This window comes from Centropristis striata, chromosome 4, assembly GCF_030273125.1.
Source record: "Centropristis striata isolate RG_2023a ecotype Rhode Island chromosome 4, C.striata_1.0, whole genome shotgun sequence".
NCBI lineage: Eukaryota > Metazoa > Chordata > Actinopteri > Perciformes > Serranidae > Centropristis > Centropristis striata.
The window spans coordinates 32325577-32348704 of NC_081520.1; the positions used below are offsets into that span (position 1 = coordinate 32325577).

Genomic DNA, 23128 nt, shown 5'->3' on the forward strand with positions numbered 1-23128 from the left:
TTAAAAAAGCTTTTCATTATGTTGCAAATGGGCCTTGTACCTCAGGCCAAATGATGTGTGAAAATCTTGATGGTAATTCATGTGAAAGAGATATTCAGCCACAATAAAAGACATAAAAACACACCCTATTGGATTATTTGTGCTAATTTTACCAAGGAAGGTCATACACTTCAGAATAAACCATTTTATTTATACTTTTTAAACAATAAAATCATTTTCAGGTACTTGCCCAACAAATCAGCTTTTTTCCTGTGTCTCGCCTTCATTACAATGATTTCTTTGTCTCTCCTTTTCTCTCTTCTGTTCAGCTGATGTTCGGACGCTTTGGTCAGGTTGTGGAGAAGAAGAAGTCAATTACCCTTCAGGACATCAGTGCTGTAAGGAGACATCTTTTTTTCTTATCTACAGTCATGGAGAAAACTATTAGACTATTATTATTTTCTTCAATTTCTTGTTCATTTTAATGCCAGGTACAACTAAAGGTACATTTGTTTGGACATATATAATGATAACAACAAAAATAACTCATAATAGTTTAATTTAAGAGCCGATATTTAGACATTTTCCATGGTTTTCTTGAAAATAATCAAAATCACTATCAAGAAAACCATGGAAAATCTAGAGTCTAGATATCAGCTCTTAGATTAAACTCTTAAGATCTATTTTTTGTTATTATCATTATATGTGTCCAAACAAATGTACCTTTAGTTGTACCAGGCCTTAAAATGAACAAGAAATTAGAGAAAACAAGGGAGGTCTAATAATTTTTCCCATGACTATATGTGTCCATCTTTGCTGCTTTTATATTATTTGATTGTTCTGCCTCTCTTCCTCTCAGGAGGAGCGCAGGCAGCTGTCCAGCATGTTGGGCTGTGAGATCTCGTCCATGCTTTGTGTCCCAGTGGCCAGCAGGGCCACCGGTCAGGTGGTGGCGCTAGCATGCGCCTTCAACAAGCAGGGTGGGCAGAGGTATGTATGTCATAGAGTGTGTTTATACTGTGAGTTTTTAACGTCTTAGCATCCCTTTAAACTCACTGTACCTAACCCTTTGATGGTTTATTACTGAAACATATTTTAAAAGAGAAATATTATGCTTGTTTTTCACATTTAAACTTGAATTTTGGGTTTCATACTGTCAGTCTGAATACACCTGTATTCACCCTATGTCTGAAACACTCAGTTTCACCATCTGTCTCTTTAAGCCCCGACCCCGAAAATGTCTAGTCTGCTCTGATTGGTCAGAGTTTCTGGGGGAAATTACACCTTCAGAGAACATAAAAGGGTCTTTTTTAATCTTTTTGGTGCTCAAACTGTGAATGAGAACTAAACTCTTTTGTATCAATCAATCAGACTTTATTTGTATATCACTTTTCATACAAGAGAAATGTAACACAAAGTGCTTCACATAAAAAATACATAATATATATATATATATATATATATATATATATATATTTATATATATACATAACATAGATATAACATATAACATTGAAACAAGCAAATACTCCGCCCATCCCCAACCCTCCACTCCAGACCCTCCATCCAACCATCCCATTATAAACAAAGCACAAACTGAGGAAGCTCGATCTCACCGTCAAGCAGTGATGAAACACTGGAAGCAGGTAAGAAATGAATTATATAAAATACAAATAAAGTAAGGTAAGAAAAAATAGAATAAAATATAAAAACAAAAGTTAATAATAATAATAACAATAAAAAGTAAAAAAGATGGATAAAAAGATGGAAATAAATAAATTAATAATTAAAAAGTTGAGCATGATAAAATATGTATAAAAAAGACAAATGAATAATAACAAATAAATAAATAAAAGAGAAGATGATATAACATTTAGATGCATGAGCAGAAGAATATTAAGAAATGGTTCAAGTAATAGCCAAATTAAAAAGATAAGTCTTAAGTTTGCTCTTAAAAATATGATCTGTTCATTCACCACAACCTCCCTGCATGTAATTTGTTGCTCTTTATACTACTACTACAACTTCTGCTAATGAGCCTGCATGTGACATATGAGGGGGAGCCAAATCTGAATTACTTGTTGAATCACGTTTCCTGATATAGGCAGCCCACAAACAACTGACTATGTTGTCCTATTTCACAGTTTGTGGATTGGTGGGCACTCCAGATACACAAATGTATGTAAACAAGTAAGGAAAAAGTGAGTCAGCATTTGTCCCCTTTAAAAAGCTTGGATGTCAGTCTGAAGATAATTTTGGCTTTTCCTAATTCCTGAAGCGCTGACTCATAGTAGATACAAAGATTTATCTGACAGCAGCTAACAGTTATGTTGGGATGGGTAGGGCTGATTGTTCGAGCTCAGCGGCTCAGTCACAGCAGCGGAGAGTTTGCTGCTGTTCCCACTGAAATCTGCCGCTTACCAGCAGAATGTCCTGCTCGCTCCCTCATGGACAGATACCATCACTTCAGAGCCTGTGTCAAATCACCCAGTGTGTGTGTGTGTGTGTGTGTGACAGAGAGAGAGAGAGAGAGAGAGAGAGAGAGAGAGAGAGAGAGAGAGAAAGGGATGATACAGATGGCTATGTGATGATCTAGAGTCAGGTCATGAGTCTAACAGCGGGTGGTTTGGCTGCCCGGTTTGGCATCTTGTTTTGGCATGTATTTGTGTGTGTGTTCATGTGCATGTGTCTGTGCATGAGAGTGATGCCGCAAGGAGCAATACTGCTATCTCCTGAATACAGAAGTCCAGAAAACGCACTCCAGCTGTGTCCGTGTCTGCGTTTATGCTTTTTTTGTAAGGAAACGTCTGCAAGTGATGGTCTATCTATCTATCTATCTATCTATCTATCTATCTATCTATCTATCTATCTATCTATCTATCCATCCATCCATCCATCCATCCATCCATCCATCCATCCATCCATCCATCCATCCATCCATCCATCCATCCATCCATCCATCTATCTATCTATCTATCTATCTATCTATCTATCTATCTATCTATCTATCTATCTATCCATCTATCTATCTATCTATCTATCTATCTATCTATCTATCTATCTATCTATCTATCTATCTATCTATCTGCTATTTTTGATTTACTAATAATCTACTTAGTATACTTTAATATATGAAAAACTACACTGAAGACACTTTATTGAAGTATACTTAGTACTGAAATACAATAACATGTACTCAACTCTAAAAAATATTAGAGTTCAATCAAATTGTGTGGAAAATTTTAAATTTAATTTATTGGAATTTGGAATGACTTTCATGTGCATATAAAATATAATTAAAATATACTTAAAGTTTTAAAAGGGTGGAATAAAGTTTATTTTGAAAATGAACTGCTATATTAAAAAAGAATATATATATATATATGTGTATATATATATATATATATATATATATATACATACACACACACACACACACACACACATTTCATTACATTTATGTGCATCTTATATACATTTAAGTACATTTAAGTGTCATTTAGGTCTTAAAAGTGTCTAAAAATAGTAAACACTTAATTCTATTTCAGTATATCTTTGGTAGCAGTACTTATGTCATTAACATACTAAGTACATTGTTATCTATCTATCATCATCTCCTCGTCACACAGCATACATCTCTACTTATGTTTAAGTGCTGGGAGATTAATATATTTTATCTCTTTTTTCATAAACACACCTCACAAGCACACTCACACATGTGACACACGCTCACACGCAGTACAATCCCTGCTCTTTGCATGCTCTCTCTCTCTCTCTCTCTCTCTCTCTCTCTCTCTCTCTCTCTCTCTCTCTCTCTCTCTCTCTGCGGACTAGGATAGATGAGGAGGGATCATGTCCTATAATTTCTCCCATTCTGCCAGTGGCAATGATGACAGCAATGGCATCTCATTACCATAGTGACAGCGACAGGATTACAGTCCCAACTGTGCATGAAATGTGATAAATCTATCCTTCGCTCCAAGCACAGTCACCCAGATTTTAGTAGAGACATACATCTCAAAGATAGATCCCCTCATCATATAGATTGCATATTCATATGCAGATTTTATTGGAGCTTGTCTCTGCCTGGCCTACAAAACGTGTAAATTAGCCTCTTACCAGAGGACACGGGCAAGGAAACATATTGTGACACCAGTAACAGGTCCATAACTCACTTTTGGTGCCAGAAGATAAAAACAAACCATAACAGTGTGATGTGTACCACAAAAGTAATGTTCTCATGATAAACCTGCACCCTAAGCAGCAGTGTAAGAATTGTTTTTAGGATGTATAATAGCACAGGATGAGGTCTCATGTTAAAAATGAGGATGGCATAAAATGTGTGTCACTTGTGGTTTAAAAAATACACTCCTCTTGCTTTTCATTCTTGCTGCAGAAATTAACCCTCTGTGGTACGGTGTTGCCCTCAGGCAATATACCCATTTTTGGCCTGTCAAATTTCTACAATGCATCTTTTTGAGTGATGTGATACTTTAAAATAGTGAAGAGTATAGCAATGCTTTTATTTGTCACATGACCTCCAGGAGGCCATAGTGAAACCCTTTTTGCAGACTTTTCCAAAGGAAAAAACTTTGCCATCTTGCGCCACAACAAAGCACTCAAAACGGCATTTCCTGGCCCTTTTCCATCTGGAAAAAAAAATATTGCAACTCCAACTTTTTTTTTCACTTGTGCACCGTTATGGTACAATGTTGCCTACGGGCAACAAACCCCAAAAACTTCCAAGAAGAAAAAAATTTAATTTCTTCAGATCATGTTTATTTCGTCTATTTTTAGACACAAAAAAACACTCCAATCATGCCTAACTGGCATCATAATGGGTACCTTAGAGGGTTCAGACTTTTTCAAACAATTTGCTTCTCCCACAGAATATTGACCTCTAGTCTGATTTAGGCTGCAGAGCATTTAGACAATTACCTTAATTGCCCTTACATTGAGGGCTTTTTTTTGCAGGCTTGTGTCAAATCCTGCCTCCCTTGCTAGGATTTCTTGGAGTTTGAGCTCAAAAAAGAAAGAAAGCCCTTGAGCAACACTCAGCTCCAGACATCACCACACTAACATGTCACTGCCCCCTAAAGGCAGAGAGGGAGAACAGCAGGCAATTAGCTGCAACTCTGGTCACTGCAGATAATTTCATTCATCAGTCTTCATTTGCCTGCTTAATGCTGTCAAGTAATCATGTCTTTTAATTTTAAAGGAGAGAGACAGCCACACCGCCCACATGCAGGTGGTTCTGTTTTCAGTCTTTTAGACGTATTAAAACTTCTTTTTCATCTGTGTTTTTAGTAAAAGAACTAAAGCACAGGTTCACTCTTCAGCTCACTAATGTGTGAAGCAACATACTGTGGTGGAAAATGCAACGGTTTATTTTCTCAAGCCAGGGCTCATTTTAATTTAATAAAATGTCTAGTCACTTTAAATTGATTATGTTTTTATGTTAAATCTCAGCCTGAAAACTAACTAAAGCTGTCAACTAAATGTAGTGGAGTGAAAAGTACAATATTTGCCTCTAAATGTAGTGAAGCAGAAGTACAAAGTCACATAAATTGAAAATACTCAAGTAAAGGACAAGTACCTCAAAATTGTACTTAAGTACAGTACTTGAGTAAATGTACTTAGTTACTTTCCACCACTGCATACTGTCATGGTTACTATGAGCAAACAAAGAAAGAAACAAGTAATGACTACAGATGATAAAACTACAAAAACAAGTTAAAGTGAGATCCAAAAACCTGCAGTTACAGCTAAACACCATGGGTGCAGCCAGAGAGAACGAGAGATCATAAAAAGTACCTAAAGTAAAAGTACTCCTGATGCAAAATGAAGTCTTCTTGAATCAACCTTAAGAGTTTAAATGTGAAAAAATGACCCACTCACTGTACATTATTCTGCTCATTGTACGACTGTTTACAAAGGAAATCAATAATTTGGCACAAAATATTTTACCTTCAATGATTTTATGATGTAAAATTGATTGTATTGCTTCCACTCACATAATATCCTTTATACTAAAAACGTTTTATAGATATTATAACCAGATCATAGAATACCATAACTGCTACTACTAATCAGCTTTGAGTGTTTAATGAAGCCATGTAATAAAGTGATAGAAAATAGAAAATGCGATTGGAATTTTTCCTTGAAAAGTAATTAATCCATTGTTAAATTAGATCCAGATGAATGAGCTCTACACAGTGGTGGAATATAACTAAGTACATTTACTCAAGTACTGTACTTAAGAACAATTTTGAGGTACATTTACTTTACTTGAATATTTCCACATTTGTAACGTTATACTCCACTACATTTTAAGGGCAAATATTGTACTTCTTACTCCACTACATTTAGCTGACAGCTTCAGTTACTTTTCAGGTCGAGATTTAACACAAAAACAGGATCATTTTAAAGTTTTTAGGCATGTTTATGAATCAGACCACATAAAAGTATATTAAATAGTTAAAATGAGCCCTGCATTGACAGCATCAACTTTTTCAGCAATAATAATCTAATAATATATTTAGAACATATAAAACAATTTGAGTGGGTCCATTCTGCATAACAAATACTTTTACTTTTGATACTTTAAGTACATTTTGATGCTGATATTTTTGTACGTTTACTTCAGTAAATTTTGAATTCAGGCCTTTTACTTGTAGTGGAGTAATTTCACAGTGTGGTATTAGTACTTTTACTTAAGTAAGGGATCTGAATACTTCTTCCAACACTGGCTCCACCTAAAATGGTAAATGGAGTGCACTTATATAACGCTTTTATCCAAAGCGCTTTACACTACACACCACGCTCATTCACCCATTCACACACACATTCATACTGGTGGCCGAGGCTACCAGGGCACACTGGTGCCACCTGCCACCATTGGGAGTTCATTCACACACCGATGAACGCAGCATCGGGAGCAATTTGGGGTTCAGTATCTTGCTCAAGGACACTTTGACATGTAGGCTGCCATGGTCGGACCACCAACCTTCCAATCACTGGACGAACGATCTACCAACACAGCCGCCCCTTTCTCAAACATTTTAGAAATATATTCATCGCAACACAAGATCACACAAAATATGTTTAGTATAAATACGTGATGTTTGGTAAGTCTCACAGCCAATTAAGCTTCTTAGGTCTGTCTAAACTGTGTGTGTGTGTGTGTGTGTGTGTGTGTGTCCTCTTTGCTGCAGACACACAGAGGCAGATGAGCATGCAATTCAGCACTGTTTCTGCTACACTTCAACAGTCCTCACTTCAACTTTGGCCTTCCAGAAAGAACAGAAACTCAAAGTGGAGTGCCAGGTACGCCCCACCGCTCCCAACTCATAAACACACACACACTCTCACACACATATTGTATGCATACATAAATATGCACAAAGTTTAAGGGCTTTTCGTATCCACTGTTTCTGCACACAGGCGCTCTTGCAAGTGGCCAAGAATCTCTTCACACACTTGGGTAAGTTGCAGCTTTCTGTCGTGAGAGGAATGAACGTAATTTGCGTTAATGAGGGATATTTAAGTGATCTCCCAGTTAAATGAAATGGTGCTCGTAATTGAATGAGATATTACTGAAAAAGGTGATTAAATTTAGGATTAACCATAAAATCAAAAGGGCAGTTAAAGCTGGTGGCTCCACCTCTCTCTACGATAATTACACTGACTCACTGAGATCCTTGTCTCACTGTTACACTGTGGAATAAGTCATCGATGATTCATTGTGATTGCAGGTGCAAAGAATTGATCCACTGGTTGAGCAAATTGCCCTCTCATTGTACAGAACCACTGATTAGAAAAGCTCTTATCAGCGTGTACAGCTGATCCACCACTACTCACTGCATAATCTCTGTTTCCGTCTATCTGGGCCTCCTTTAATTTCCTCTGTTTTCCTTTTGTTTCCCCTCTCAACCTTTCTCCCTCTCTCTCTCTCTCTCTCTAATTCTTCCAGATGATGTGTCAGTGCTGTTACAGGAAATTATAGTGGAGGCCAGGAACCTCAGTGATGCCGAGATGTAAGCCCTCTGATTCATCTTCAAAGGGGTGTTTCAGTGTGTGTGTATGTGTGAAACAGAGTGTGTGTGTGTGTGTGTGTGTGTGTGTGTGTGTGTGTGTGTGTGTGTGTGTGTGTGTGTGTGTGTGTGTGAATATCTTTATTTCCATTTGAAAAGGCTATCTTGCCAATTTGTTCTTAACCGACTTGCCGCATTTAATTTAAGTCACAAAATGACCTGAGATGAAATTAGATTTAAAAAAAACATCCTCAATTTTTTCCACTTTGCTCCGTTTCTACATCAGCCCTCTGACTCCGTCTCATGTCTGTTTCTGCAGCTGTTCAGTGTTCCTGCTGGATCGCCTGAGTCATGAGCTGGTGGCAAAGGTGTTTGACGGAGGCGTGGTCAGTGACGAGGAGGTACGACACACAAAAACAAGGCTGCTGCATAGAAAAGAAAATATCTAAATGCATATTATTTCACTGATACTGCAGTAAGATTCACGATGTTGGTTGTTGCATCATTATTCTCATTTTCATTGAAAAAAATGTTCTTTTTCTTTTTGTAAGGCTTTCTACCAAACAAACATTTTATCTTAAGTCTGAGCTACCAGGACTACTCTGCAGCACTATGCATTTAAATAATAATAATAATAATAATAATGCATCAGTTTTATATAGCGCTTTTCAAAATACACAAAGACGCTTTACAAAAAAATAATAATAATAATAATACATTGATTTATATAGCACTTTTAAAGGTCCTCAAAGTTGCTTAACATCAAACAACAAATACAAAATACAGAAAACAAAACAGAAATGAGACTTTATGAGTTCTTGTTAGTCCTCATTGCAATTTTTATAATATTTTGATTAATTATGAAGCCCTGCTTTATTGTCTACCTTTTTACGTGAAAAAAGGCAGAAGTTTGTCTTAAGTTGCATGTGCAGACACTGCTATTGAAATGGATACATTAAAAACACATTTACCTAAAAACAGAATTACGAAATGTACCTTTAGTTGTACCAGTCATTGAAAGAACAAGAAACCAAGGAGGGTCTAAAACAAGGGTGGTCAAATATTTTTTGTATGACTTTATGATACAAGCATATGATAGTATACAAAACAAGAAAACAAGAAAAGGACACTTTAAAAATTGTGTCATCACTCACACTTTGTCAGGCTTGTGAATAGGTCCCATCTAGATCTTTTTAATCATTTAATTCCCATTTAAATGTGATGTTTCACTGCTTTGATGTTATTTTGGACTATAAAGTTTATTGTGAAACTGTAAAACACCCTGCCTCCATTACGCCTGGATTCCACTGGATGCGTAACGGCTGCAGATCCGTCGTCGGAGCCGTTACGCACCCATTATAATCAATGTGTGAGATTCCACCGACTGCAGATCCGCTGCGTAATGAGTCCGACAACGCAGGGCCATCCGACAGCCCTCGCAACACTTGCGCAGAGCTTCTATTTTTGTCGGACGACGGAGCACTACGCATAAATTCAGCACAGAGCAGATCGTTCGGGACAGGAAGTCTTGCACAGACACAAAATAAAACACCGGTATATTTTCAAAATAAAATACCTCGGGTTCGCTAACGAGGTGGGCCGGCTCGTTAACAAGCCGGCCGACCTCGTTAGCGCTCGTTAAGACGGAGTCGCTGGATTTGTCTCCAGTCATTAACGAGGAGATGTTGATTATCTTCCAGTTATATCAATTGTTTAGGCGTGAATTCGCGAGATCTCGTGCGTCCTCGGGACTACGCTGTCCGCAACAGCTCCGACACAGGCGGATCCGGTGGGTGTTGACGGACTGCGTAGATACGCAGCCGTTGCGGACAGACCCCTGTCGGAGTCGTTATGCATCCAGTGGAATCCAGGCGTTACATATCTTTGTCATAAGCACATTCGAAAGGTCATTGATCGATTTCAGAACTTTTTTTTTTGCACCAGCTCCGTAGCTACGTTAAAAGGAGGTAAAGGTACTCAGTGGTTGAAGGTTAAATAAATAAATATATAAAGTGTTTTGTGCTGACGAAGCGGCTGTCCTTACTGATGAAGATATTTTCTTGCAGCAGGGACAAACGATTTTCTATAGATGTATTTAGGACTCTTGTGACCTTTTTGAGGAGTAATTTCAGGCCGTTATCGGAGAGTTGACAGTAAAGACAGACAGGAAATAGGGAATGACATTCAACAAAGGTTCACATCCAGACGAGAATGCAGGACTTTGTAATTACATTGTCAGTGTCTTCATGATGCCGTTTGATATGCTCTCACCCCACATTTCCTGTCTGACTCTACTGTCAACAATCAATTAAAACAAGACACAAAAAGGGACATTTCTGGCTCAAAGTATCAGAAAAACATTTGAGAGAGAGGCCTTTAATGATACAGTATGTTTTGTAAATTCCAAGACACTACACTGCCCTACAAAGCCTAACTGTAGTAACTACATTTTTGGTCGAAATTGAGTTATAACTAAAAATGTACTCCTTGATGTCTGTTTTATCTTGTGACAAAGTGTTAGATTTCAATTTAGCTTTATTTCAGAGAAAAAATTAAATAAAAATGGCAGTAACTACAAAATCCAGAAAAAAAGTGAGATAAAATTATATTAAGACTAAAATACAAAATTACTTTATAATATTAAGTCTAAAATACACATAAATGAGAAGAGTGTTGTAAAGCTCTAAAAGCTCTAAAAATGTTTATTTACTGAAAACAAAATATAAAAGCTGAATCAACTTTGTAATCACTGCACTCTGTTTATGCATTGCTATTAGAACATTTTACAGCGATGCAAAACCAGAGTGCAGCAACTACATTTTTGGGGTCAAAGGACAAATAAATTGTCATGATTTTTGAGCATAAAAATGTAAATCCTCAATACATGTAGAAATAGATGTCATATCACTTACCTACCAATAACCAATTTGGCCGGCCAGTTTAAAAAAGTTTAAAAAGTTTAAAGCAGTTTTTCTCAGTTTCACCCCTTGTGTAGTTTCTGCAGTTAGGCTTTGCAGGACAGTGCAGATGAATAAGGTTAAATTAGATATAGATAAAAGAAGTCACCATGAAACTTCTTACTTACTGTACTGTTCTCATCTGAGTTATGAAACAGTCAGCTAAACTCATCTCTCCAATAATCTCCTCCAATGATCAGTCCATGTGAAGTACTTAGCAGGATTTTAATGAAGAAAAGTCAAAACTGAAAATAAACAAATAATACAGACAATATTAACCATGTGCATAAGTCAAATATAACAAATTTAACTTTACAACATGTTAAATCCTCCTTAACAAATTTACAAATACAAATCAACATACTCACTGGCAATGCCACAAGAATAAAAGAAGGATGAGGATTATTGCTCTTCTGGATAACAAAACAGGACTCCTTTAACCGGAGAGTTACCAAAATAAAAGTTACCTCTTCAAAATAAAAGTTCTTTAATTTCTCTTAACTGTTACATCACACTTACATTAAAACAATATATTTTGTGTATTACAAGTTCTGTAAAATGTATGTTTAAATATACAAAACATTATCTAATGTTATAGAGAGAAATCTTCAGACACAAATTAACAAACTGTAGTAAAATAAACACCTTAATGTGTATGTTGGATGTCTAAAAGAAGCGAGTTATGGAAGCAAAATAGCCCAATTCCTAAAAGTGAAAAGTGTAAACTAAATAAATACAGTCTCTTGATGACGTAAGCTAAAGTGTGTGTGTGTGTGTGTGTGTGTGTGTGTGTGTGTGTGTGTGTGTGTGTGTGTGTGTGTGTGTGTGTGCGTGTGTGTGCGTGTGCAGAACGAGTTTCGTATCCCAGCGGATCAGGGTATTGCAGGTCACGTGGCGACCACCGGTCAGATCTTGAACATTAAGGACGCCTACTCCCACCCGCTCTTCTACCGCGGCGTGGACGACAGCACCGGCTTCAAGACCCGCAACATCCTCTGCTTCCCCATCAAAGATGAGAACAACGGTAGCAACAACTCCATCTTTCACACACACACACACACACACACACACACACACACACACACACACACACACAAATCTTCAACTAAACAAAAGTGTATTTTGTTCACAAAACTGCCCAATACTGCACTGATAATGCAAAAACAACACTGATCATATAATAATGAATCAGATTTGTTATATTACACTATTGGTAGTTGCTCCTCTACAGTACTACAGTCATGGAAAAAATTATTAGACCTTTTTTTTCTTCAATTTCTTATTAATTTTAATCCCTGGTAAAACTAAAGGTATTCTTTGTTGTTTCTTTGGGCGTATTTTTAGTCATTTGTTGGCAAAAAGATGGCACAGAATGCTAAGTTTAATTCGTTATTGTCTTGTGTTCATTCAAAAAATATTTTTGGGCCCCCCAGAGAAAAGAGCCCCTGAGCAACTAGTCATGGAAAAAATTGTTAGACCATTTTTTCTTCAATTTCTTGCTCATTTTAATGCCTGGTACAACTAAAGATACATTTGTTTGACAACTATAATGATAACAACAAAAATACCTCAAAGAGTTTAATTTAAGAGCTGATATATAGACATTTTCCATGGTTTTCTTGATAATGATTTTGGTTATTATCAAGAAAACCATGAAAAATGTCTAGATATCAGCTTTTAAATTAAACTCTTTAAGGTATTTTTGTTATTATATTTGTCCAAACAAATGTACCTTTAGTTGTACCAGGCATTAAAATGAACAAGAAATTAGAGAAAACAAAGGTGGTCTAATATTTTTTCCATGACTGTATCTACCCTTCCTTTTTCCTTTTAAAAACTAAGCTACGTTTCCACACAGGTGCTCTCTCAGAATAGCGCAAAGAGCTGTTACATCACAGCCTCAGCTCCTAAATGTTGAAGTGCATAAAGTGCAGATTGAAGAGGAAACCGTCCTCAGTGTGTTCCAGACTTAGAAATCACAGAAAACTCTGACTCTGATGCTGCTCCCTTTCTTCTTCTTGCAGTATTATCCAAGCAGATGAACTCTAAATTCATTTGTCTCTCCACAGAAAACTGTCAGATTAAGACTTTAAATTCAGATCTTTTTATGTGCAATTAGTTTCGGCTGCAGTGCAAAATTAATTTATGTTAGCAGCCTAATTTGATTCGACGTCTGTTCTGCACCTCTGACTCATTTTTCCTCATCCTTGACTCTCATCTTACACTCTCCATTTTTCTTCATCATCAACTTTCTCTCCTCATCTCACTGCCTCCCTCAATGTCTCACCTTGCTTTGTTCTCCTCTCCGTCTCTACATCCACCTTCTTTCTTTACATCCTCCTTCTTATAGAGGTGATCGGGGTGGCTGAGCTGGTGAATAAAATGAACGGGCCGTGGTTCAACCGCTTCGACGAGGACCTGGCCACGGCTTTCTCCATCTACTGTGGTATAAGCATCGCCCATGTAAGTCTCTTCTCCCGCTGAAAGAACCTACTCTCTATAACCTACGGTGGCCCTGAGAGCTCACAGCGCTACAGCTTAAGAAAACACATGCAAATAGACAAAACACAAGCAAATTGTGAAAACATCTTCCTCAATTTGACAACACAAGCACAGCATTTAGAAAAACGTGCTGCAAATACCACAACACACACCATAATAACCTTAATAGCAGCAGACACCAGATCAGGGACGAGGCATATTATTGTGTGTATATTTATTAAACACCAGTCAAAACAATCCACTTATCCACTTGTTCTAATATGAAGAAACAAATAAGCCAAGCCATTAACCAGGCATATTAAGCATTAACATAAACTACACAGCTGCGAGATAAAAACATTATCAGTTGCAAATGAATTAACAACTTAATCGTCTCACTTTTCACAAGAAGACAGCTTCTTTCACTTTCTTTTATTATCTCCGTTAGCAGTGATGAAAAAGTGTGAAAGGAAATACATGCTGCATTTTTTTAAGATCCATTTTTCTTACTTAATATAAACAAGATCATTAACGCAGCTTGGGTTTGAAACGGCTAAAGAAAGGAATTAATAATGTAATCTCTACTGGTGTCTTTTGACACCTTTTCTTTGGGTATTTCAAAAATCATTTTGTTTTTACATCATGGACCATTCTCATCATTTCATATATTATTGCAGATACACAGTTTCCCATAAAGTTGGAATAAAATATTTTTTACCTCTTTCCATGAAATGATTGTGACAATGTGATTTATTATTGACAGATAAAAAGCTCAACATCTGGGAGATGAAAGCCGCTCCCTTGTAACACAACAGAAAAGATTTTAATCAAATATGATCCGTCTGAACATTTTTGGAATGTATGTTTCAAGTCAAAATTAGTCTTTAAAGTTTAAAGTGTCAGAATTAACAGTTTCTGGTGCTACTTCATTGGCATTGCAGCAGAGTTATAATTCAGTATGTTTATTTACCAGGTCGCCCATAAAGTTGGAATAAAATATTTTTTTAAACTCTTTACATGAAATGATTGTGACAAGGTTATTTATTCATTTTCAGTTCATATATTCTCAAATTGTATTAATCAATCTCTTCCAAACATATCACAATGAAAATGAAACCACAATTAACAGAGGATTGTGTCTGAAAGTGACATTCAAATATAAAAATTTAAGACTAAAAACAAGCAGATAAAATATAAAAGTACATTCAAATATAAAATTTCAAAATTGAAAGCGAGCTGATAATAAGACATATATATTTTTTTAAATATCAAATTCTCTACTCATATCGCTAAACGAGAGGAACAATCAAAAGACATTTTCAGATACACAGAAAATAAAAGGTAAAAGGAGTAAAAAAGTAAAAAGTGGAGAGATAGAAAGCATTACATAAAAGCAAGTCTATAAAAGTTGGTTTTAAGAAGTTATTTAGGAGAAGTTACTGACTCTGTGCGCCTTATCTCCTCGGGCAGCTCGTTCCAGAGTCGTGGCGCTCTGGTGGAGAAAGCCCGATCACCTTTGGTTTTCAGTTTTGACTTTGGAACGGTCAGAAGGACCCAAGGATCTGAGGACGTGGGCCGGCTCATATGGAGTTAATAATTCTGTTAAATAGCTAGGAGCCAGACCTAAAAGAGCTTTAAAAGTGATCAGTAAAATCTTAAAATAAATCCTAAAACAAACAGGGAGCCAGAGCAAAGATGCTAAAATCAGGGTGATGTGATGTCGTCTGTTAAAACCGGTAAAAAGCCGAGCTGCTGCGTAATAATAAACTAAAACAAACAATCAAGCAAAAAGAGCTTTCAGTCAAAATAGAGTTGGATAAAGACAACTTGTGTACAGCACAAATAAACATCACAGTTATTGATTTCCTTAAGATGCTGGGAGAAATGATTTAATTCATTATTTACACCCTTTAATGTCACTAAAGCATTGCATCAATTGAACACTCTCTGCAAGTTCCCTGCACCAGAATAATCCTTAATTAAATTTGTCTGCATGAGATGAATAAAGAAAAGTTTAGAAGATAAGCGTTTACTGTGTATCCATCATTAGGAGTCTCTCACTCCGTAAAGCAGTGTGGTAGATCTTTTGTTAGTGCTGTCAGAAAGATCGATCCCGTTTGGCAAAATGGGATCAGTTCAGCAGGAGCAAAATGCTCAGTCAAGGCGGAGCAGAGCAAAACCTCCAGGGAAATATAAAGAGCTTCAGTCTGAGATGGATCTCAGAGGCATCGTACCACTGCTGCAAACACATTTACACACATTCAGCTGTGCCGTGATGGAGACGTGCTGTTGGTGTGTTTTTTTATTGTTGACATTGATTTCTAATTGTGTGCAAATCTAGCAAAACCTTCACAATCAAACAACACAATATTTTAAAAATCTCAGATCAAAATGTTTTTTTTAATTCGCTACAAATGTTTTTTTATGAATGTGATGATTAAACTTTGTCATTACTTTTCTCATTACTTCAGCTTCTCTAATTTAAATGGAGTGATTTTTCTCGCCTCCAAGCAGTCTCACAATTTGTTTGAGTAATTTAGAGTTTTTAAAAAGCAATAAATGGATGGTTGACTGGTGATGAAGCATGTTTACAACTGATTCCTCATAAGACTCTGTAATTGAGACTCTATTAAAGCAGAGACCGTAGATAAGGGGAGGAAAAGAGGAGCGGATTCAGAAAGTAGAGCTGTGATGAAACTTTATGCATCATTTCTGATTCACCTTGATATTTACTGGCTCGTGTAGTGTCTGACCTTTGAATGACTGCAGGTACTCAATGGTTTATCTATAAACTAGAAAGATGTTTGATTGGAAAAATAATTGACTTCTAGGCAGCTCGTTAATCATTTAAACATGACCACATGCATTATTTATCAATGCTCTCTGTGTATCATGGTGTAGTGTACAGTATGCTGCAGGTTCAGCAGGATGATCTATAATAAGCAGCAGACAGAGTCCAACATATCAATGCACTCTATGGCCTTTTTGTTGAGTTACTGACTGGAATATGTTGAATGTAGTTTACCAAAAATGTTTTAATATATGTTCAGGATTTTTTGTAGGTTTTGGCAGTTCACTACAATATATTTGATTGATTAAAAAATAAATCTAATTTATTTTATTTCTTTTTTTATTTTATTTCTGGGGGTGGTTCAATTTTTTCATTTTTTAAATGTCTTTATGAATTTGTATATTTCTTTTTGAATATATTTTATTGTTGTGGGCATTATAACAAAGTAAATCCAGTTGTTTTTATCTAATATAATTTTTGTTATTGTTTTTCTATTATTTATTTAAAAGTGAATATTTATTATTTTCATTTTATTTATTATTATTATTACGCAATACAATATATGCCTGGTGTGTCCAAATAAGTCAATAACTAATTAAGTTAAATTACCATTGTTTTCATGTAGACTAAAATAACCATGACCTTTGTCATAATCGAGCAGCAGATAGACAGATACTGCTGAAAAAATGTCACCTTATTTTAAAATCAAACTCTTGTAGATGCCAGAGATTGAACACAATTTCAGTCATATTTGTCAATAAATAAACTGTTGGTTTTGTGTAATATTATGATGTTTTCTTCTCCAGTCTCTGCTCTACAAAAGAGTCCATGAAGCTCAGTTCAGGTCCCACTTGGCCAACGAGATGATGATGTACCATATGAAGGTAGAGTCACATTTGTACATCTCTCTCTCTCTCTCCACTGGCACGCAGACGAGTCGTTTTTACTGACACTCGCCGTATTATTTACTCAATATGATTCAGTATGTGTACGTTGCAGGTTTCAGAGGAAGAGGTGACTAAGATCCTGGTGACGGGGGTCGAACCCGTGATGGAGATCCACCCCTGCTTCGCAGAGTTCACGTACACGCCTCGGTCCTTACCTGACGACGACACGCCGTTGGTAAGAAACGGGTCGAGAGGTTAGAAAAGTGAGACAGAAGGGAGAGACAGAGAGGGGTTACAGACAGAGAAGAGTGGGGGAGACAAACAAAACAAAAACATTAACTGATTTTGTTGTGTGTGTCTGCAGTGCATCCTCAGCATGTTTGAAGACATGGGTTTCATCAACACATACAAGATTGACCTGCACACTCTCGCCAGGTCTGACTCCATTAATTCATATAAACTGAATAAGAGCCTGTGTGTATGAGTGTATCCTCCAGTTACTTAAAGCAGTCTGCATTTATAAATTGATCAGTAGTGTCGGATTCGCTCGCCTTGCCTGTGATTTAAAATATTTATTCCCTACTTTCAATCTTATTTCATCATCTGATCACATTCTTGTCAAATATGTTGGAGTAAACAGACTTTGAGTGCTTTTGGGGTTGAATTAGTTTACATTTTATATTGATTCTACAAGATCCAAAGCTCAACATCTGGGAGATGAAAGCCACTCCCGGACAAGATTTTGGTCAAATTTGATCCGTCGGGCTGAAAATTTTTGGACTATACAGTCATGGAAAAAATTATTAGACCACCCTTGTTTTCTTGTTCATTTTAATGCCTGGTACAACTAAAGGTACATTTGTTCTGACAAATATAATGATGACAACAAAAATAGCTCATAAGAGTTTAATTTAAGAGCTGATATCTAGACATTTTCCATGGTTTTCTTGATAATAACCAAAATCATTATGAAGAAAACCATGGAAAATGTCTAGAAATCAGCGCTTAAATGATGTATGTTTCAAGTCGAAATTGTTCTTTAACGTTGGGTCAGAATTAACAATTTCTGGTGTTACTTCATTGGCATTGCAGCAGAGTTATAATCCAGTATATATATTTACACAGTTGCCCATAAAGTGGGAATAAAGTATTCTTTACCTCTTTCCATGAAATGATTGTGACAATGTGATTTATTCCTGACAGATACAATGAATATCTTCTCAAACCTTTTTTAATCATCTCTTCCAAACATATCACAATGAAAATGAAACCACAATTAACAGAGGATTGTGTCTGAAAACTTAAATACAGTCATGGCAAAAATCATTAGACCACCTTGTTTTCTTCAGTGTCTTGTTCATTTTAATGCCTGGTACAACTAAAGGTACATTTGTTCTGACAAATATAATGATAACAACAAAAATAGCTCATAAGAGTTTAATTGAAGAGCTGATATCTAGACATTTTCCATGGTTTTCTTGATAATAACCAAAATCATTATCAAGAAAATGTATGGGCAACTGTGTATTTCAGTTGAAAGAAAGAATGAGAATGAGAACAAACCTGTCTGTTGCCCACAAAGAAAATTCTCAAATACATGTATCACAAGTCGCACTGTAAAAAACACACTGCTGTAAAAGTGTGTTTATTCAGAGGGGTTGTTTTTACAGTTTAGTGTGTTTTTACAGTTTACAGTGCATTATATTTTTACAGTATTTTACAGTGCATTTACAGCAGTGTGTTTCTGACGATGCAGTGCATTTTGACAGTGTCTTTCCAGTGTGTGTTGTAGATTACTTACATTGCTGCTCTGGTGTCAGGTTCTGTCTGATGGTGAAGAAAGGCTACAGGGACCCTCCCTACCACAACTGGATGCACGCCTTCTCTGTCTCACACTTCTGCTACCTGCTCTACAAAAACCTAGGGCTGTCCAACTACCTCGAGTACGTATAAAACACTTATCCCCCTGGATAAACAAGAAGCTAAATGTTTAGTCATTTCGATCCATAACACTGCTCTTTCCTCTCGTTTTAGGGAAATAGAGATCTTAGCTCTCTTTGTCTCCTGTATGTGCCATGACCTGGACCACCGTGGTACCAACAATTCTTTCCAAGTTGCCTCAGTAAGAGCACAAATTATCGTTCTTGTTTTGTTATAAGGCTTACGGTGAAGCATCAGAAATTATATGACGGTGTAAAAAGGGAGATAAAAGCATTAAATCTCCTGAGCACGTAGAGTACTAGAGAGTGCACTTTAAAAATGCAGAGTATAGATTGACTTTTTGAAGCTCAGGATGAAGCATGGCCAGCCTCTGGGTGTCTCGTAGTGATATTAGAGTCTGTGTATCTCATCATCTGTAAATTCGCTCCAGTGAGACACAAGATGTCATTGTGATGAGGAGCATGTTGCTCTGCTCCGCTATAATCATGTATAACCCTTCAGTCCCTAAATGACGCACACACCAGCTCTCATTATGCAACAAAGGTCATCGTCTTAACAGCTTCCTCTTATGATTATTTTCAGTTTGAAAATCCACTTTCAAGCCAGCTAAAGAGTACAGCTAAAGATAATGGATTTTATTGAAGGATGGTGTTTCGTTCGAATCAATATAACGTGTACAGTAAAAGGATTGTGTTTCATTTGTCTTTCTGTTTCTATTTCCAGCAATCTGTGCTGGCTGCTCTCTACAGCTCAGAGGGATCTGTGATGGAGGTAAACTCGCAACCAGTTACATCATCACAGGGAAGTGGGAGAGCTGATTGGAAACCTATCAGAGCTTTAACAACATGAGGGATCTGTGCCTATATAGATCTTTACTGCATACACACACTCTACTTTAGTTCTGTGTAGTTGCATTTCAGAACATTAGAAGCACCTCTTAAAACCCTCTGGAGTCTGCAAAAACGGCAGTGCATTACTTCTTCATGACATCACGATGTAAAAACTTCAGCAGTGTGTTTCCTGCAGTCTGCTTCTCTTCCTCTAAAGTTCTGACTTGAAACTCCATGCCAGTTTTTGTTTGATGATGATATGCCAAGTAAAACCAGAGATATGGTCAAATATATTTAGTATAAAACATAGAACTAGATGTTCCTCATTTTACCTCTTATATATTATATTTGAAACCAGCATTTAAAATAGTTCATTCAGCATGATCGAAACTAAAAAATAACATTTTCCAAATCAGATTTTATGTTGTTTTATGTTTGGGCTCAAAATGTTGATCCAGGAAGTCAAAGTGAAAGTGAAGTGAGACTGTTAGAAACAATATTTAAATTTATCTGTGTCTTGTGCATATGTTGAAATTGAAAATAAAGTAGACTTTGACTTTTTGACTAAACATTTTACTGGCAGAATGAAAAGTATTCAAAAATGGACAAAATGGCTCCAAACTCCAATGGGTTAATACAACGAGGTCCACACCATCACTAACTGCAGGTGCATCTCAATACATTAGAATATGAAAAGTCCATTTCCAGTAGTTCAAGTCAAATAGCCCCAACCAAGTATTGAGTCATATAGATGGACATACTTTTCAGAGGCCAACATTTCCATATTAAACATACTTGTTAAAATTGGTCTTTTGTAACAGTAATTTTGTTTTTGATACACTGAATTTTTGGTCTTTATTAAATGTAAGCCATAATAGACATTATCATTAGAAGAATTTAAATAAATGAAGACATGAAATGTTTCATTTTGTTTGTAATAGATCTATATAGTCAAAGTTTATTTATATAGCACATTTAAAAACAACCTCAGTTGACCAAAGTGCTGTAAAGTTGTTAAGATACAATAAAAAAATCATACACAAATATAGTAATAAATAAAAACAATGAAATTGATGAAATACTAAAAAACAATAAAATAGTAATAAAAACTAAATCTAAAAACAGAGTAAGAGTTAAAAAAAAAAAAAAATTTAAAAGTGTAATTTCCACTTTTTGAATTGAATTACTGACATAAATAAACTTTCTATGATATTCTAATGTATTGAGATGCACCTGTATAACCTCAATGCCAATAAGTGCATTATATGAAGGATATTTGTAGACTGAGAAAATAATAATTATAATAAGTTTGTCACAATCATTTGTTCCTTCCTTGTTTTGTGCTGCTACGACACCTAGTGGCCAAAGCTATACTTTAATTCAGGGGTGTCAAACTTATTTTATTTCATTGGCCAAATACAGATCAATTTGTCCTCAAGCAGACGTAACCAGTAAAACTGTTAAATAATAACCTGTGTATGACAAAACCTCCAGTTGTTTCCCTTTTTTTCTCGAAAAATGCAAACATATTCTGAAAACGTTCGCAATCTGAGATGTCATAAGAAAAATAAGTCAGCAAATGTCTCACTTTTTCCCCTCAGCCAATATACTTTCTGTCATTTCATATCATTACTTTTTTTTTCAAATTCTTTTTTAATTTTAAAACTCACCCCCAGAGTATGACTTTGATGCTGATGTTATTTCATTGGCAATAACAACTAGCTTTCAGAGCTGCATCACTAATCTCTTGGCTACAACTAAAAGCAGACTGCTGCTTGTTCCCTCAAACCTGCCAAATTTAATTTATGTTCTCAGTTGTTCTTGCAAATTCTTGTATTTTTTTGCCAAGCTGATGATGAGAATGATGTCTTTTTGACGAAGACCTGTCAAAAAAAAGAAAGGCCTATGCTAATGACTGTGTCACCTGCAGGAATACAGGAATAGCAGTGCATTTAATTCAAAAATTAATGACCACTCTGGTGGGCTGTGTGGGACTCTTCGGCCATATATATGGCTTAGCTTTCTGCATTGCAATATGACTCAACACCAGTGGTGGAATATAACTAAGTAAATTTACTCAAGTACTGTACTTAAGTACAATTTTGAGGTACTTGTACTTTACTTGAGTATTTCCATTTTATGTAACTTGATACTTCTACTCCATTACATTTAGCTGGCAGCTTTGGTTACTTTCCAGGTCGTGATTTAACATAAAGTCATCATACATTTAAAGTGATTAGACACTTTCCTAAAATGAAATTTTATTACAGTTATTACCAATTATATATTTGGAATATGTAGAATACACTGTAAGTTGGTACATTCTGCATAACGAGTACTTTTACTTTTGATACTTTAAGTACATTTTGATGCTGATACTTTTGTACTTTTACTTACTTTTACTTTTACTTTTACTTTTACTGTACTACTTACTACAGTAAGTTTTGAATGCAGGACTTTTACTTGTGGTGGAGTAATTTCACAGTGTGGTATTAATAATTTTACTTAAGTAAGAGATCTGAATACTTCAGATAATCACTGCTAAACACTGGTGTAGAAGCAATATTTTCAAATGCACTCATTCCTTTTCTCATCATGCTTCATTTGCCGTGACAGAGACATCACTTTGCCCAGGCCATCGCCATCCTGAACACTCATGGCTGCAACATCTTTGAGAAGCTCAACAGGAAGGTAAAACATAAAATCTCTCTCACTTTTAATCTACTTCATTCTGCGATCCATGTTGGTGCAAGCTAAAGTTATTCATATTCATGTTTTTTTCAGGACTACTCGCGCATGCTGGATTTGATTAGAGACGTCATCCTGGCTACAGACCTCGCTCACCACCTTCGCATTTTCAAGGACTTGCAGAAGATGGCTGATGGTACGCACCAGTATGCACAGCCATGTCTCTGCTTTTTGCTCTAAACTCCCAACTCTGAACAGCATAAGGGAGACTCGAATAGGTCATGTCGAATATTAGAAATTTGCCATTTTGATCATTTTCTGATGAATCACACACACAGTAGACCTTATGCAGTTCATGTCCATTTTTCTGGCTAAATAAGCACTGTCAAATATAAAGAGTGCGAAATTATAAACCCATCTCCTCTGCTGGCTCCTTTCACACAAAAGGCACAGGCTGACTCTAGATTTTCATTACTATGTGACTTATTTCTCAGAGTTGTGAGGTCAAACTTCACAGTATTCATCACTGACATTCTCAGTA

The 23128-nt window shown here is 36.1% G+C and overlaps 1 protein-coding gene and 1 long non-coding RNA gene across 4 annotated transcripts in view; both read left to right on the forward strand.

The window, feature by feature from the left end:
* The window catches only part of LOC131970546 (cGMP-dependent 3',5'-cyclic phosphodiesterase), a 223692-nt gene that overhangs the window by 190233 nt on the left and 10331 nt on the right, over nt 1-23128 (forward strand). For all 3 annotated transcript variants that reach the window (XM_059331965.1, XM_059331967.1, XM_059331966.1), the window contains exons 12-27: nt 309-377; nt 839-969; nt 7194-7305; nt 7423-7462; nt 7952-8015; nt 8332-8413; nt 11819-11993; nt 13320-13432; nt 17048-17125; nt 17241-17363; nt 17493-17563; nt 18949-19071; nt 19163-19250; nt 19793-19840; nt 22516-22590; nt 22684-22783. In XM_059331965.1, the coding sequence (XP_059187948.1) occupies nt 309-377; nt 839-969; nt 7194-7305; nt 7423-7462; nt 7952-8015; nt 8332-8413; nt 11819-11993; nt 13320-13432; nt 17048-17125; nt 17241-17363; nt 17493-17563; nt 18949-19071; nt 19163-19250; nt 19793-19840; nt 22516-22590; nt 22684-22783 (1492 nt within the window). The remainder of the gene's footprint in view (nt 1-308; nt 378-838; nt 970-7193; nt 7306-7422; nt 7463-7951; nt 8016-8331; nt 8414-11818; nt 11994-13319; nt 13433-17047; nt 17126-17240; nt 17364-17492; nt 17564-18948; nt 19072-19162; nt 19251-19792; nt 19841-22515; nt 22591-22683; nt 22784-23128) is intronic.
* Nucleotides 19847-21406, forward strand: LOC131970547 (uncharacterized). The gene is made up of 2 exons (XR_009394191.1): nt 19847-20413; nt 20544-21406. It is a non-coding gene; the product is annotated as an uncharacterized LOC131970547 (long non-coding RNA).